This window comes from Orycteropus afer, unplaced genomic scaffold (assembly GCF_000298275.1).
Source record: "Orycteropus afer afer isolate SDZICR_OR568_19922 unplaced genomic scaffold, OryAfe1.0 scaffold00053, whole genome shotgun sequence".
Classification (NCBI taxonomy): domain Eukaryota; kingdom Metazoa; phylum Chordata; class Mammalia; order Tubulidentata; family Orycteropodidae; genus Orycteropus; species Orycteropus afer.
This window is the reverse complement of record NW_006921640.1, coordinates 7095414-7113657: the sequence shown is the minus strand read 5'-3', so window position 1 is coordinate 7113657 and position 18244 is coordinate 7095414. Positions and strand designations below refer to the sequence as shown.

General features: G+C 36.6%; 1 protein-coding gene across 1 annotated transcript in view; it reads left to right on the top strand.

Moving 5' to 3' along the window:
• Window positions 1–18244, top strand: part of ELP3 (elongator acetyltransferase complex subunit 3) — a 181708-nt gene that overhangs the window by 122934 nt on the left and 40530 nt on the right. Inside the window, exons 11-14 of the mRNA XM_007938728.2 lie at window positions 5719–5809; window positions 11974–12039; window positions 13621–13848; window positions 14727–14808. Of these exons, the coding sequence (XP_007936919.1) occupies window positions 5719–5809; window positions 11974–12039; window positions 13621–13848; window positions 14727–14808 (467 nt within the window). The remainder of the gene's footprint in view (window positions 1–5718; window positions 5810–11973; window positions 12040–13620; window positions 13849–14726; window positions 14809–18244) is intronic.

Here is an 18244-nt window from a genome sequence, read left to right as displayed (position 1 = left end):
AAAGATAATTCTTTTGAATTCCTTATCAGAGAGTTCCAGTGCTGCTTCTTCCTCAGGGATGTGTTCTGGGTCTGTATCCTGCTCCCTTGTTTCTACCATTTTATCCTGCTTCTTTGTGTGGACTGTGATGGTCTGTTGTTTCCGAGGCATCATGGCGTTGTTTTATTTTGATCTCTGTTAACTGTTTTTGAAGAGCAGCCAAGGGTGATTCAGGCTCTTTTTGGTGGTTTTTTATCGTTGGCCCATTGGTGGAGAAGGAGGTAGTGGCTCTCACTCAGTAAGTAAAGTTGCAGGAGGTGTGGGTATAATTGTGTCTTATGGGGAGTGTTGTTGTCTCCCACTCAGTTAGACACAAATTACAAGTGAATAACCATCAAAAAACTAAAAGCCCATGGATGAAAAACACACCATGTAATCACACAAGAACAGTAACCAAAAAAAGAAAAAAGGGAAAAAGAAGAAGAAAAATAAGCAAACCTGCAATATCTGGGGATAGGGCACTAGGAAAAAAAAAGTCAATAAGGAGAATAACAAATGAAGGAAAAGATGGGGAAAATGCAAAAAGAAATACAAGGAACAGGGTTAATCTATTGAAAAAAGGGGGAAAAGACAAAAAAAAAACAACAACCTTAAATTAAAAAAAAAAAAAAATTGCAACCAGGCACAGGCAAAAGAAAAAATGCTGAAAATAGGACCTGGTAGGGTAAGATAAAATAGTAATAAAAGTCAAAAGTATTAATAGTATTAGTTGTTTTAAAATAGACAAATAAAAGCCAACTATTCACCAGAAAAAAGAAAGCAAAAAATAAAAAAGAGGAAAAATAAAATCAGTGGAGGACAGGGCAGGGCACCCAGGCTTCGTCTGAGCGCACAGACTGTGATGGAGTTCGTGTAGTCCCATAAGGTAGGTGGGAGTGGAAGATGTGCACACCTCCGTTCACCATATGGTTGTGAGGTATAAGAGTAACAAGAGGAATGTTGTTACCTTTTCAGTCTTGGAGGTCCCAAGTGTCCTTGGTGTTGTTGGAAAGCAGAATGTGTTCTTAAGCCCCAGGAATCTGTGAAAGCACTGTCTTCTTAAATATCCAAAATAGTCAAGCTGCTTTTTAAACCTTCAAAATGGCGGCATCTCCGGACCGGCATAAGTCCACAGTTCAGCCAACCTTTCTCTTCCCTTTCTCCGTTTGTTCCCCAGCCACGATGCACAGTCCTCTGTGCAGTCCCTGGCTAGCAGGGTGATTTTTAGTTTAATTCTTAGGTCCTCCCACCACTCGGGAATCTCCAAGCTGTCTGTGCTGTCAAGATTGCTCAGGATCGCTGCCAGACCGCAGCTCCACACATCTGCATTTTTGGTATTTTCACGCAAATTCTTCTGCTAGTTGGGGTTTAGTCCAAATCTGCATCCTTTCCTTCAAGGCTCAGGGGTCCAAGATTATCTTCTGTGTCTTTGTTAATTGGTTTCCCTTTTCTTTGTTGAAGAGGGTCTGCGCAGTCTTTCTGCCTAGTCCGCCATCTTGCCGAAATTCTGAATCCAGCTTGAATTTCTGACAGTTAAGCTGTTGATGTAGTGCTGCAACTGTGTTTGAATTGTCTTCAGCAGAATTTTACTTGCATGTGGTATTAATGATACTGTTCAATAATTTCTGCATTCTGTTGTATTCTATTCCTTTCCTTGGAATGGGCACAATATGGATCTCTTCCAGTCGATTGGCCAGGTAGCTGTCTTCCACATTTCTTGCTTTAGACAAGTGAGTGCTTCCAGCACTGAATCTGTTTGTTGAAACATCTCATTGAGTATCCTGTCAATTTCTGGTGCCTTATTTTTTGCCAATCCTTAAGTGTAGCTTCCTCCTTCAGTATCATCTGTTCTCAATCATATGTTACCTCTTGAAATGGCTGAACGTTGACTAATTCTTTTTGGTACAGTGACTGTATTCCCTTCCATATTTTGATGCTTCCTGCATCATTCAATATTTTGCCCTTAGAATCCTTCTGTATTGCAACTCAGGTCTTGAATTTTTTCTTCAGTTCTTTCAACTTGAGAAATGCTAAACGTGTTCTTCTGTTTTGATTTTCTAACTCCAGGTCTTTGCACATTTTATCATAACACTTTACTTTGTCTTCTTAAGCTGCCCTTTGAAACTGTTCAGGTTTTTTACTTTGTCATTTCTTCCATTTATTTAGCTACTTTTTGTTCAAGAACAAGTTTGAGTCTCTTCTGATATCCATTTTCATCTTTTCTTTGCTATCTCTTTAATGACCATTTGCTTTCTTCATATATGTTGTTATATATGTTTTCCACTTACCAATGTTTCTTTGTTTCCAACTTTCACATTCCAATTACCAATAATAATCAGTACATCTTCATTGCATGTTGAAGTTTTTTGGATCTATGTTCTTAAGAGACACTGGTTTGTAATTTTCTTTTCTTGTGATGTCTTTGTATGATTTCACTCTTAGGATTATGTTTGTTTCATAGAATGAATTAGGGACTATTCCATCCTTCTCTATCTTTTGGAAGAGTTTAAACAGTATAGGTCTCAATTCTTCTGTAAATGTTTGGCAGAATTCCCCAATAAAGCCATTTTTGTTGTTGTTGTTGATCACTGATTTGATCTTTTATTATGCATATGTATTCTTTAATACTATCAAGAACATGAGAGGCAAGGAAAGACTGAGGAATTATGATGCCAAATGGAAAAAGACTGATGAGACATGCCATCTACAAGAGAGATATTGTTGGGATGGTTGAAATTTGAATGGAGTTATGTGCATTGGGTGACAGGGTTGTATTAATGTTGTTGTATTAATTTCCTGATTGGGAAAGTTGTGTGATGATAATGTAAGAGAGTCCTTACTTTGAAGAGATACACACTGAGGGCAGTGGGACTCGTCCAGAAAACTGTGTGTGTGGCGAGAGAGAGGGAGGGACACAGCGTGTACAGGTGTTTGCACATATGCAATAAAACATTAACAATGAGGGAATCTAGGTGAACAGGATGCAGGAATTTTTCATATTGTTCTTGTAACTTTGCTGTGGATTTGAAACATTTTCAAAACAAAATTTTTTAATTAAATGTATTTATAGAACATTTTAGGGAAATAGAAGACTAATTGAAAGATCCTGTTTCTAATGTCCCTCAGACAGAATCTTCTGTTTTTAACAGCTTTATTGAGAGATAATTTACATACCATAAAATTTACATACCGTAAAATTCACCCATTTATTAGAGTAATGCATTCCGTATGTTTAACACTCACCTAAATTTTTCCCTATCAAGTTTTAAAGTATGGAATTTTAGAAATTAGCAATATTTTAAACTTTTTGTGCTGATGAAAGAAAGAAAGGAAAAAGTATAAAACCATGAATATGAATTTACCAGTTGCCATCAAGTCGATTCCAACTCATATGAATTCCATGTGTGTCAGAGTAGAACTGTGCTTTGTAGGGCTTTCGGTGGCTGGTTTTTCAGAAGTAGATCACCCGGCCTTTCTTCTGAGGCACCTCTGGGTAGACTCCACCTCCAACCTTCTCGTTAGCAGCTCAGCTTGTTATTTGCACCATCAGGAACTCCAAATATGAAATAATGATAAGCAAATCAATTTCTTCATGGATTGGAAGGTTTAACTAAGCTATAGAAGGGAGACAGTAGGATAAGAATAGAAGAAAAGCATGTTGTTTATGATTATGGAGATAACTGAGGTAAACTTTTCTGTTGTAGCCCTAGGAGAGACCCACTTATTTGTCAGGAGATGGATTGTGCGGCCTCCTCCTGTGAGGAGTCTCTTAAGCAATGCTGCCCTGAATCATCTCCTTCAATTACGTTTTGCAAAGGGAACATTTTAAAGCAATGTTTGTTTGTTTTTTACCTGTAATAAGAGAGCTAATGAGAGGCCAGTACTTAGCTCTATTTAAGCACTTGAGATTTTTTATTTTCTGATTGATTTGGTGTGGTGTGTGAGGTAATTGTCTTCTCAAGGATCAGTTCTCTTCATACAATATTTATCTTCCGACACACAGACTGCCCTGTCTTTAAACCTCTGCTCTCTTCATATTCATTTCCCATGTCCAGCCATCCATTTTATCCCCCACCTCTTTACTCATCTTCATAGGTTTATTTATACTCCAACCATATTGCCCACTATTCCTCCAGAAGTCCTGCCCTTTCCCACTGAATTTCTCTTTCCTGACCTCCATCACCTACCACCATTTTTTTTTTTTAATTTACCCCAGTGATACCAGTGCACAACATAATATTTGTCATATAAGGTATTTAAAGGTTAAAAAAAAATACATAGAAGACTTTAAATGTGGCATACATAAAAACGAAAAGCTAATATTTAAAGCTGTATTTATTTGCATATTCCTTCCTAAAATAAACTAAAGCTTTAATTGTTATTAATCTTTATTCATTTCATCTGTTAATAACTTTAAAATATATTTGAATTTAAGAAATCGTAGTTCCAAAGATGGAAGGTTAATTTATCTTACTGAAAACTACAAGTAAATCATATATACTAACTCTAATTACTCTAAAATATATATTTTTTTAATGTGTCTCTCACTTTGAACTCCCTGGTATATCGTTGTCTTAAAGGATTTTGGTTTATCTAGATTGTGTCTCTGTGGGAACTCTCCTGACTTTCAAAGCCTAATAGACTTATCGTGTACAGCTTTTAATGTGAATTGATTGGATTTTGAAGGGACATATATTATTAGAATCAAGTGAATTCTAATAAACTAATGGTGTATTTACTTAACATTTGATGGAATTAGTGAAAAGAGATGGAAAAAAACTCAAGTTGATTCAAAAGCAAAAAATGAGAAGAATAGATAATTGTCATATTTTTAAAGTCTGTCTTCTAATCAATCAAATATTAGACAAAACAAATTGAGGACCTGTCTTTGAATAGGAAGCAGATGTGCTGAGCATATTCTTGCTTAATTCACATTTTAAAACAAACAAACAAAATACTGTTTTATTGTTACATGGTGATTTTTGTCTAGAAGAGTGTGTTGGAGCTACTGAAATTGATTTCACAGCTCCAACTTTTTATTGACGTCTCCTTGATGCCTAGCACTTTGTATGCTGTATTAATGTCAGGAAATAAATTTTATCTCTTCTTATCATTAGGCAAACAGTTGCTTTTGTAATGCCAAATCATTTCTTAATTTAGATTATGGAAAAGCGGATGTGGGAATTCATTCGTTGGGATCATTTGCTTGCTAGCCAAGCCAAGCTTTTGAATTCCCTGGTTACTTGACACTTGGAAACTCTAGGGGAAAGGGTTTGTAAGCTGTACAACAGCGTATTGATAATAATAGTTACTTCTTCTCTTTAAATGAATTGAATTTTATTAAGAAAAACAGTTTTATTTGTTGTTTTATTTAGCACACGTCTCTTTAGCCAAAAGTCATTACTAGCTAGTGGTTATTGGATTTTTTTTTTCTTTTTTTGTACTTTGTAATATTATAAATTGATTTTCATTAGGAGTTCCTCACAGAAACCCTGACAGGTGAATGATATTTCTGATTTCATAAATGAGAAAACTAATACATGAAGAAACATTGAGCCTTACTTCCTATTAGAATACTAAGCCTTTACATTTCTGGTCAGCTTCATAGGATTTTTTTTTCTTTTTCTTTTTTGTTATTCTTGCCTTATTGCTACAGAGAATGATTTATATTTTCTAACAGCTGCTGCTTTTCTCCTGTAGGGATATTCCGATGCCCTTAGTCAGCTCAGGAGTAGAGCATGGTAATTTGAGAGAGCTGGCATTTGCAAGAATGAAAGACCTTGGGATACAGGTAAGAGTAAATATGGCCGTTTGAATTTAACTGTTCAGATTAAAGTAACCTGAAACACAAAAAAACAGATGCTATCCCACTTACTAGTCTTATAAGTCAAGTCAGAAAAGCCTTTTTTCCCCCATACATTTAAGGCATTCTCACTGTACACTGTGTTGAAATTAAAGCTAGAGATTACAAAGGTTGCATCCAATTGCCCTTTATCCACTTCTGCCTTTTTCTACCAAAGTTGGTGTTGTTGTTATGTGCCGTCGAGTCGAACCCGACTCATAGCGACCCCTCCTTGGGTTTCTGAGGCAGTATCACTACGGAAGTAGATTGCTCCATCTTCCTTCCGAGGAGTGGCTGGTGGGTTTGAACCATCAGCCTTCTGGTTAGCAGTCAAGTGCCTTAGGCAGTATGCTACCAAAGAGCAGTGTAGATTTGTCAATTTAATGTCTATTTTTTCCTGCCTACTCAGATTGCCAACTACGTGTTCAACTTTTTTTTTTTTTTTAACAAAATACATATATTTTTTTTCTTTTGAAGTATTGTGTGTTCAATTCTTGACTAGCAGTTATAAAAGAACTGTAGGACTTGAATCCTGGAAAGAAGATAGAACCATTTGAAGAGACAAGAATTATATGCACAAAATAATTACTAACCAATGTTATGTAGCCCACATATACCAGTCTCTCTCACTGTCCCCCCCACCCCATGTCTGTTCAATTACTTATGTATTTAACAAAATATTATTAAACACCTCTTCTTTGTTGGCCCTGGAAGTACAGAGAACTCAGAAATCTGCATTTCAGCAATCTTTGTAAATGGTTCTTATACAGAGGTAGATACGCCCTAAATAATCTCTAGGCTGATCGAGACACTGATGTTTGGGATCTGTTTTAAGAGATTCTGATTCAGTAGATCTGGAATAGGGCTACAGTATCTTTTTTAATCCAGCACCAATAGGTGATTCTTCTGCACAGTAAAAACATGGACCACACTTGTAATCATGTTTTCCAGCTACCAATCCTTCTTTGTTTCCAACTTTCACATTCCAATCACCAGTATCAGTGTATTATGATTGCATGCTTGATCAATTTCAGACTGCAGAAGTTAGTAAAAATCTTTATTTAGTTTCTTCATCTTTGGCATTAGTTGATGTGTAAATTTGAAAAATAGTGGTATTACCTGGTCTTCCTTGTGGGCGATGGATATTATCCTGTTACTTATGCTTTGTACTTCAGTATTGTTGTTATTTGCCATCAAGTCGGCCCCAACTCATAGCGACCCCTCCTTGGGCTTCCAAGGCAGTATCACTACGGAAGTAGGATTGCCCAACCTTCCTTTCGAGGAGTGGCTGGTGAGTTTGAACTGCCAGCCTTCTGGTTAGCAGTCAAGCACCTTAAGCGTATAGATAATGAAATTCTTTTATTTTTTGACAGTGAATACATTGCCATTTCTCGTCAATTTGTTGTTCCCAGCATAGTAGACCATATGATTGTCCGATTCAGAATGACCAGTACCAGTCCATTACAGTTAATTTATGCCTTGAATATCTATCTTCAAGCATTCCATTTCATTTTTGACACCTGCAACTTTTCTTTGATTCATACTCTGTACATTCCATGTTCTAATTACTAATGAATGTTTGCAGCTGTTTCTTGTCATTTTGAGTCATGCCACATCAGCAAATGAAGGTCCTGAAAGGTTTATTCCATCCACATCATTAAGATCGACGCTACTTTGAGGAGGCAGTTGTTCCACAGTCGTATTTTGAGTGCCTTCCAACCTGAATGAGTCATCTTCTGACACTATATCAGACAGTGTTCGGCTGTTATTCAAAGGGCTTTCACTGACCAATTTTTTCAAGAGTAGACCGCAGGTCCTTATTCCTAGTCTATCTTAGTCTGTAAGCTCCAGTGAAACCTGTCCACCATGAGTGACTATGCTGGTGTTTGAAATACTGGTGGCATAGCTTCCACCATCACAGCAACATGCGAACCACCAAAGTATGACACACTGACAGATGAGTGTGAAAGTTGGAAATGAAGAGGATCAGTAGTTGAAAAATAATGGCCTTGGTGATAGAAATAATGCCAGAGATTGCATGATAGAATTTTACCAAGACCAACGATTTATTCATTAGATATACCTTTTTTCAACAACATAAACAGCAGCTATACAGGTGGACCTCTCAAGATGGAACACACAGGAATCAAATCAACAGTATCTGTGGAAAGAGATAACAGAGAAGTTCTATATCATCAGTCAGAACAAGGCCAGGGTCCTACTGTAGAACAGATTGTCAGTTGCTTATATGCTAGTTCAAGTTGAAGCTGAAGAAAACTTAAGTCGAACCAAGGTAGTAAATCTATGTAAACAGAAATGGATTGCCCTGTCTTCCTTCTACAGAGTGGCTGGTGGATTTGAACCATCAACCTTCTGGTTAGCAGTCAAATACCTTAGGCACTGCACCACCAGAGCTCCTTGAAGAAAAAAAATAAGTCAACAAGAGTCAAAATATGACCTTAAGTATATCTTATCTGAATTTAAAGATTATCTCAGAATAAACTTTGATGCATTGAACACTAATGACTGAAGACCATACATGTTATAGAATGACATGAAGAAACCAAATGGTCATTTAAAAAGACAAGAAAAAAATAAAATACCAAAATGGATGTCACAAGATATTCTAAATCTTGCTCTTGAACATAGAGTAGCTAAAGCAAATGGAAAAAATGATGAAGTAAGAGCCAAACAGAAGATTTCAAAGGGTAGCTTGAGACGACAAAGTAATATAATTAAATGTGCAAACACCTGGAGTTAGAAAACCAAAAGGGAAGAATACACTTGACATTTTTCATGCTGAAAGGACTGAAAAAAAAATTGAAGCCTCGAAATGTAATGTTGAAGGATCCTGTGGGCAAAATATTAAACAATGCTGGAATGGAATCATCAAAAGAAGATGAAAGGAATACACAGTCATTGTATCCAAAATAATTGATCAACATTCACCCATTTCTGGAGGTAGCATATGATCAGAACTGAATATACTGAAGGAAGCAGCCCAAGTTGCACTGAAGGCATTGACAAAAAACAAGACTCCAGGAATTGACAGAATACACATTGAGATATTTCAGCAAAAGGGTGCAACACTGGATGTGCTCACTTGTTTATGTCAAGAAATTTAGATGACAAGTACCTGGCAAACTGACCGGAAGAAGTCCATCTTTGTGCCCATTCCAAAGAAAGATGATACAACAAAATGTAGAAATTAATATCGTTACTATCACGTACAAGTAAAATTTTGCTACAGATAATTTAAAAATGGTTGCAGCATTATAGAGACAGGGAACCACCAGAAATTCAAGCCAGATTCAGAAGAGGCCTTGGAATGAGGGATAATAATGCTGATATCAGATTGACTTTGGCTGAAAGCAGAGAATACCAGAAAGATGTTTACCTGTCTTTCATTGAGTATGCAAAGGCATTCAACTATGTAGATCGTAACAAATTTTGGATGATATTGCGAAGAATCAGAATTCCAGAGCACTTAATTATGCTTATGAGGAACCTGTATGTATGGACCAAGAGGCAGTTGTTTGAACAGAACAAGGGGATACTATATGATTTAAAGTCAGGAAAGGTGTATGTCATAATTGTATCCTTTCACCATGCTTATTCAGTCTGTGTTCTGAGCCAGTAATTCAAGAAGCTGGAATATATTCTTGTAGCATCAAGTTTGGAGGAAGATTTATTAACAACTCACAATATGCAAATGATGCAATCTTGCTTGCTGAAAGTTAAGAGGACTTAATGTATTTACTGGTGAAGATCAAAGAGTACAGCCTTCGGTATGGATTACACCTCAACATAAAGAAATAAAAAAATCCTTACAACTCTACCAATCAGCAACATCATGATAAACAGAGAAAAAGTTGAAGTTGTCAGGGATTTCATTTTACTTGAATCCATAGTCAATGCACATGGAAGAAGCAGTCAAGAAATCTAACAACATATTGCATTGGGCAGATGTTACTTTGAGGACTAAGGTGTGCCTGCCCCAAGCCATGGTATTTTCATTTGCCTCATGTACATGTGAAAGCTGGACAGTGAATGAGAAAGATTGCAGAAGAATCAATGGCTTTGAATTAAGGAGTTAGCAAAAAATAATATATTGTGGACTGCTAGAACAAACATACCTTTCTTGGAAATACAGCCACAATGCTCCTTGGAAGCAAGGATAACAAGATTTCATCTCATGGACTTTAGTCATGTTATCATGAAGGACCAATTCCTAGAGAAGGACATCATGCTTCGTAGAGGGGCAGCAAAAAAGAGGAACACTCTCAATAAGATGGAGTGACACAGTGGTTACAACAGTGAACTCAAACATAGCAATTTCTGTGAGGATTATGCTGGACTGAGCAGTGTTCTGTTCTGGTGCATATAGGGTCATTGTGAGTTGAAACTGACTCACTGGAACCTAACAACAATAACACAGAAAAATGTTGCTGTAAGCATCACATAGGATGTTTGTGAACTTAACCAAGGTATTTTATTCTCTCAATCAAGTTTTTGTGGTAGAAATTTATAGAAGATTGTCCAAAGAAGGGTTTATGAACATTTTTGGCTATTCAAAAAAAAAAAAAAAATTGTGAGGAACAAGTTTTACATAAACAGCAAATACATTTACAGTAATTTGTGGCACCAGACAAGATTGTGTGCCTTCTCTGGTCCTGAGTCTCCAGCTGCCCTTTTTCTCCACGTTTCTCCCACAAAAATACCATTGCTGAAATGACTGATCTGCGCTGTCTCATTATCCGCCCATCTTCTTTAACCCTGCACCTCTCATAAATCTTAACACCTTCTCTTAAAGTAAACTGGTTTTGACTGTAAACACCAGAATTCAGTCATAGCCAAAGACATTTTGTTCCCACGGGCAACATTTTTACCAGAAAATAAGCATACACCAATTTCTGCCTTTAAACAGACATGCAAAAGAAAAAGAAAAAAATTATGCAAGTTTTCATTATGAACTTGTAACTATACAACATTTACATGCAAGCTATATATAGAACAAGTGTGTCTGAAACACAACATCTAAATTTAATGATTAATAATTACAAAGATTTATAATCCTCATTTACTATATATTCTTGTTTATTACACTTAATGGAATCCATATCAGCAAAGCATTATTATCTTGTGAGGTTCTGGGGTGTGGGAATAGCTTTGTTTTTGTGAGAATGAGTAATGAGTTCTTATTTTTTTCATGGAATTTTATACATACATGGAAGTCTTGCATAAATGTGCTGATAATAGACTAGTTTGCCATGACATATTCAGATTTCCTGGGGTGATCTTTTATCACTGGTAGAAAATGTTAAAATCTGGAAAATTATTATTTATTCTATAAAGGAAAAATATACTGTAGAATCAGTAATGTAAGAATTTTCTAATTATAAATGTAAGACTACGTAGCATGCATGCTGGGTTGTGGTATGAAAATGAGAGCTGCATCACAATTACTTGGCCATTCAGACCAGGCATCATTGCATTCACAGGTGTAGGAGCTTTGTGCCTCCCAGTGATACTCAAAGAACTATAATTGTGGTTTAGGTTGTAGAATAAATGTTTCTAGGATCATTCCTTTGTTTTCTTCCACAGTACCTTTCTTGTGAAAAAATTAACAATCTTCAGAACATCTTTTTGACATTTCTAAAATGGTATTAATATGATAAACCTAAAATTATTAACTATTATAAATGGTGAAGGTTTTTTGAAAATTAGTAATTTTTTTTTACTCTTCTATGTATACATAATTTTGAATTTTGCTTTCTGATACAATTACATCTTCTGGGTAAAACTGTTTTCTTAATTTTGTGACATATGTTCTTTATCTCTAATGTATAGTATACAGTGGTCTCTTTTGAATCCTAAATTTATTTCAAAAGCAGAGCACTGTGCTACTACAAACATTTTCATTCAATTTTCTCCTATCCTCAGCTTTATTAAAAAATGCCTTCAGTTTGCAATTCAGTTCTTTTATCTCAGTATGAATTATGTCCAGACTTAATTTTGAGCTCCAGGTTTGATAGAGAAGCTTAAATAAAAATAAATTAGTTATTAGTTTTATATTTGTGAACCTTCCCCCCCCCCCCTTTTTCTTTTGACAGTGTCGAGATGTGAGAACCAGAGAAGTTGGAATCCAAGAAATTCATCACAGAGTACGACCATACCAGGTTAGTTTCTTTATTTTATAGAGTTTGGGTCTTGTTCTTATATCTTTGCCAATGCACCCACATCTTAACAATAAGAGAGAGCCCTAGAAGTTAATGAGTTAACTGAGAGTAATTGCGATCAGATTCAGATAGATGTCAAAGCAGGAAAGCTGAGCATAAGAGTGAGTAAATTCTAGGAGAATCAAGTTAGAAAAACCATATTTGAACCTCATTCTAACACAGCAGTGTCTAATAGAATTTTTTGCGTTGTTGGAAAGATACTGTCCTGTATGGTAACCGCTAGCCACAAGTGGCCATTGAGCATCTGAAATATGGCTAGTACGCTGAGGAATTGAATTTTTAATTTTACTTAATTAATTCAGATGTAAATAACTACAGGTGAAGTGCTAGATCTTTGAGTAGAACAGGGTACAATCTGCTTCCGTCTTAGGGAGAATAGTCTCTTAAACTATTGCCCATTGACACTAATTAAATGAATAGTTCAGCCCTTGTCATCAAGGATTCCACAAAAATTAGGCCTAATACCCTAAAGCATTCTCTGTATTTAATGAATTAACTTCTCTTCTACACATCTATTATGTCAATATACCAATGTGGCAAAAATTTTGTGGGGTTTAATTCTCTTGTTGAACCCTGACTGAGAAAGACTAGGATAGATGTCAGCATTTATATATCTGTTCACAACATAAACTGCTTATTTAATTGACATTTTTCTCAGTTGTGATGTTTTGAGGGAAAAAGTAGACCTAAGTACAGTTAGTCATTTTGCTAAATTCTTGTACAATCCAGTTATTTAGCAAATATTAGGTTGAGAAAGAATATAAGGCATGGTGTGAATGGTTCACTTAGTATGGGTAGAATCTCTTCACTTACTGAGTATATCTTGAGTAGCCATGTGTACATGTGTAGGCTTAGTTATATATGCATATTATTGCATATTGCATACATTTATGGAGACTATAAGGGCTGCTTGCCTATATAGATTCTTACCCAAAAAGATAATCTCCAGTAAATAATTTTCTTTAATGTTTTTATCTTATAGCTAGGCATGATATTTTATTGCCTTATAGGTTATCATACTTTCTTAAAATCTCATCAAGGAACAAGTGACCAATACTACATTTTTTTTATATATATATCCTAAAAGCTAATTTTAGTGGAAGAGGTAAGGACTAGAAAATGAAACCACTGAGCTCCTGACAGTTTGGGGGCAAAGAGCTGCTCCCAAGGACTAAGCATATGACATCATTTGTAATTTTACCTTAGAGATTATTCACAGAGAACCAAAGATTTAAGTATATGAAAGCAGTTACTGAGATGGATCTCTGTGAGAATATCAAGGTTAATGAAGTTCAAGTATTTATTGATTGTAAAATGTTTTCCTTTCATAATAGTCCTTTAATAAAGCACAAATTCTTATTTAATATTTGTGAGTTGGCAAGTGAAAAGAAGCATAATTTTTGGTTATTCATTGTTTGTCTCTACATGTGGATATTAGCCTGCATAAATATAAATAATTATAAAAATGAACTGTGTTCTCTACTTTTTGAAAAACATTTTTGGTGGAATTTTATTGAACAGGTTGAATTAGTAAGAAGAGATTATGTTGCAAATGGTGGCTGGGAGACATTCTTGTCATATGAAGATCCAGATCAAGACATTTTGATTGGCCTCCTCCGATTGCGCAAGTGTTCAGAGGAAACCTTCCGTTTCGAATTGGGTGGAGGTGTTTCCATAGTCCGAGAACTGCATGTGTATGGTAGTGTAGTTCCTGTGAACAGTCGGGATCCTACTAAATTTCAGCATCAGGTATCCTGTATTCCATTTCTGTTTGACTTAATTTGTTCAAAGTAGAAAAAGGGAGAAGGGAAGAGAGAGAAGGAGGGAATGAAGTATACAAACAGGGGAATCAATATTGAGTTGTTCAGAGGTGCTACATTGCACTCTTGGGTGTGTGAGGGGAAGGGAGGGGCAAATTGAGACTCAGTCAAGTAGAACATAATAGTAGGTTGAACCATATGAAGTTGCCATTTTTGAGAACAAGAGACAGTCTAATATTGCCAATTTCATACAGTTCAACCTATTATGGGATCATGCAACGTGATGATGTGAAAGCACTTATAAAATAGTAAAGCACTTCAAATGTAAGCTGTATTATGTATAGCGAAACCCTACCTTACCCCAAGCAACCAAAATAAATAACTTACTTTTTCAGGAATTTCAGGAATAAATGGATTAAAACCAACTAATAGTAGATATAGGGTAAGCCCCAAAATTGGTGATTTAAGAGCCTTGCCTTAATAGGTTTTAAATGCCTATTAGAAATTGGAGAAGTGGCTATAAGAAATAAAAGATTAGATGCCCCAGATTTCTGTCACCTGGAAATTGCTTAGAGATTCTAAAAAGAAATAAAAGTTAAGAGGAAATGACCCCCTTATGACTAGATTACATCATCTACAAAGAACCTTTTGGTAGCTCTTGCAAAGTTACATCTTTTTCACTACTCTGCTTTTGGTATAATAGAATAGAATGGTTGTGTTTTCTTTCTTCCCATAAATGGGTGTTTATCACTCTGTTTTAACAGATTTTAGGACTGCTAAATTGTAGCTGCCTTCTTGTTTTATGGGCCCCTCTTAATGGGCTTCTTTTCGTTCCTAATTCTCTACCCCCTCTATTGCTTCTTATAGGGATTTGGCATGCTGCTGATGGAGGAAGGAGAAAGAATAGCTAGAGAAGAACATGGATCTGGGAAAATAGCTGTTATTTCAGGTAATTGAAGGAGGGGGAAGTTCATGATTCATTCACATTTTTAAGTTGATACCACAGTTGAAACTACCTCAATCTTCTCTTGCCCCTATTTATGCTTAAAAAAAAAAAAAAAAAAAGCTGAAAAGAGAAGAACTTGTGCTTAAACAAAAAGAGAATTTGTGTGAACAGTTTAGAGTAGAACTCTGAGAAGCAGCCTGTCTCTGAGAGTAGGAAAACATCATTAATGATGTAAATTAAAGACGAATGTTCACCAGTGTGGAGATTACACTATTGTTGTTCAGAAAATTAAAATAGCACCTCAGTTGCCAGTGTAGGATGTTTAAAAGTAGAGCTATTTACTCAAATATTGTTTTCAATGACTTTACTCCAGGGAGCTCTGGTAGCATAGTGGCTAAAGCACTTGACTGCTAACCAGAAGGCTGGCGGTTCAAACCCACCAGCCACTCCTCGGAAGGAAGATGGGGCAATCTACTTCTGTAATGATACTGCCTCGGAAACCCAAGGAGGTGTCACTGTGAGTCAGGTCTGACTCGACGGCACATAACAACAACAACAACAACAACACTCCAGGAAAGCAGATTTCCCCTGTTTGGAAGCTTCTCTGTTCCTTACCTAGGATATCAGATAATTGAGGAAAAGGACATGAAAAGGAAATTTTGGTACCAGTGGGGAAAGAAATAATGTGTACATCCTTTAATTCCTACTCTTTAATATTATATCCTTTAAAAAATTGCTTTTCTCAGTAGGAAGCTAACATGGTGAAAATCAGTCAAAATTTAGGTTATTTTTTCTTCAGTTTTTATTTTCTTTTAGTTTATTTGTCAGCCCATTAGACTGTACTACATTCTTACAGGCTAAGCTACATCTTGTAAGAAAACTATCTTTCTGAAAATGAAAGTTGAAATGAGGTTTTCTTAAAAAAATCAGTACATTATTGCAGGCCAGTAAATCAATACGCATGCCTAGGCTTTAATGAATGTAATTATGAAAATGTAATGACCCAGGATCACTTAGTCATTTAGTCTAAGTATGATTTCTGGCATTATCCAGATAGATTAATAAAGTATCTCTTACCATGGCTAGCTTTATGTACATTTTCTTTTATCCCACTAAAGAAGAGATAATTAAGTGAGGCTCACCTGATTGGTACTGACATCTGTAATTAAAAAAAAAAGAGTTTGCCTCTCAGCTGTTTGACTTGAAGTACCAGGTTATGGGCCAGAACTGACTCGGGATTTATTCAGCATGTGCATCTACGTAGGGTTGATAGCGCCTGGAATTTCAGTGGGCCTGTTTTTTCCAAAGCACGGTCAGTGTTTTCAGTATACCAAAACCAGTTGCCATCACTTTTCCAGCTCATGGCAATCCCATGTGTTTCAGAGTAGAATTGCAAATAGGGTTTTCAATGACAATGACCTTTAGGAAGTAACTTGTCAGCCTTTCATCCTAGGTGCTTCTGGGTGGATTAGAACTACCAGCCTTTCAATTAGCAGCCAAGTGTTCAAATGTTTGCATTGCCCAGGGACTCTGTTTTCAGTGTAGTGATTCTCAAACTTAACTGTACTTTAGAATCATCTAGAAATCTTGTTAAAATGAAAATTCTGATTTATTAAGCCTGGGTGAGACCTGATATCCTGCATTTGTAACTAGCTCCCAAGAGATAACTAATGCTGCTTGTCATCAGATCACACACTAAATATCAACCTATGGAAAATGGTTTTGTTAGTTTGATATTTTTCCCAAAAAAAAACAAAAGAAAATCACACGTTACTGTATTTCATATAATGTTTTAGTATCTCTTCCAGATCATTAAGGTAATGATACCTCTCTGTGATTCTGGCAGTGCCCTCACTACCAGTGTCTTATATGCAGATAAGCTGTTGTCTGGTGTCTACGGCAACCTAATCAATTTTAAAACTGACGAGCATCCATGTTACATCATGGTTCTCTATATTATTTCATTGGCCTTGATGTCATCTATCTCTTTTTGGAAGTGTTGCATGCTGAGAAGGCTTCTGACTTGCCTGAAGTCATACTCAGTCACTCATAAGAGCTTCAGGTTTTGCTTTTTACGAGCAGAGTGCTTTCTAAGTGGAAATCAGCATCTGTCCTTTTTCTAGCTTTTTATCATGATCTAAATAAAAGCTCAATTTCAGATCATGTGCTTGTAGAGTTATTTTTTAAAATAATAAGCAAGAAGATGGTGGAATAGGCAGAAAGACTGCAAAGACCCTCTTCAACAAAGGAAAGGGGAACCAATTAACACAGATACAGAAGATAATCCGGGACTCCTGAGCCTTGAAGGGAAGGATATAGAAGTGGACTAAACTCCAACTAGCAGAAGAATTTGCATGAAAACACCAGAAAAGGAGATATACAGAGCTGTGGTCTGGCAGCACTCCTGATGGCACAGACAGCTTAGATATTGCTGAGTGGTGGTGGGACCTAAGAATTAACCTAAAACTTGGCCCTGCTAGCCAAGGACTGCTCTGGTGGCTGGGGAATAAAATGGGAAGCAGCGAAGAAGGCAGGCTGAGCTGTGGACTTTTGTCTGTCGGGAGGGTGCAGCCATTTTGAATGTTTAGAAGTGGCTTGACCATTTTGGATATTTAAAGCAACAGCATTCTCCCAGATTCCAGGGACCTAAGAGCAGGCTCCACTTGCCGGGAACCACAAGGACATTCTGGACCCGGACAACTGGAAAGATGCGACATTCCCCTTGTTACTCTTATACCCCACACCCTCTTGGTGAATGGAGGTGCGGCCATCCCTCACTCCCACCCACTTTCTGGGCCGGCAGGAATTACATCCCGGTCTGGGTGCTCGGACGGAGTCTGAGTGCCCTGCCCCACCCTGCCCTGATTTTTTTTTCTTTTGTCTGTTTTTCAGTTTGTTTGTTTTTCCCGTTTTGAAACTACTACTTCTGTAGTCATACTGCCTCGGAAACCCAAGGAGGGGTCGCTATGAGTCGGGTTTGACTCGATGGCACATAACAACAACAACAACATTATTATTATTACTTTTGTCCTTTTTACTATTATTCTTTATTCTTCCCCTCCCAGTTGTAGTTTTCAGCTTTTTTTCTTTTCCCTGTTCTGGTTGCAATTTTTTTTCCTTCTCGTGGTTAACCCCATTCCTTGTTTTACTTTTTGCATTTTTCCCATTTTTTCCTTCATTATGCTCCTTCTCTACCTTTTTTTCTCTTATTGCCTTCTCCCCAGATATTGCAGGTTTTTGTTGTTTTCTTCTTCTTTTTCCCTTTTTTCTTGTTTTGGTACTGTTCCCGTGTGATTACACAGTGTATTTTTTGTCAATTTGCTTTTACTTTTTTGATGGTTATTCAATTGTTATTTTTGTCTAACTCAGTGGAAGACAGCAAGTCCCCATATGACAGAACTACACCCACACCTCCTACAGCTTCACTTACTGAGTGAGA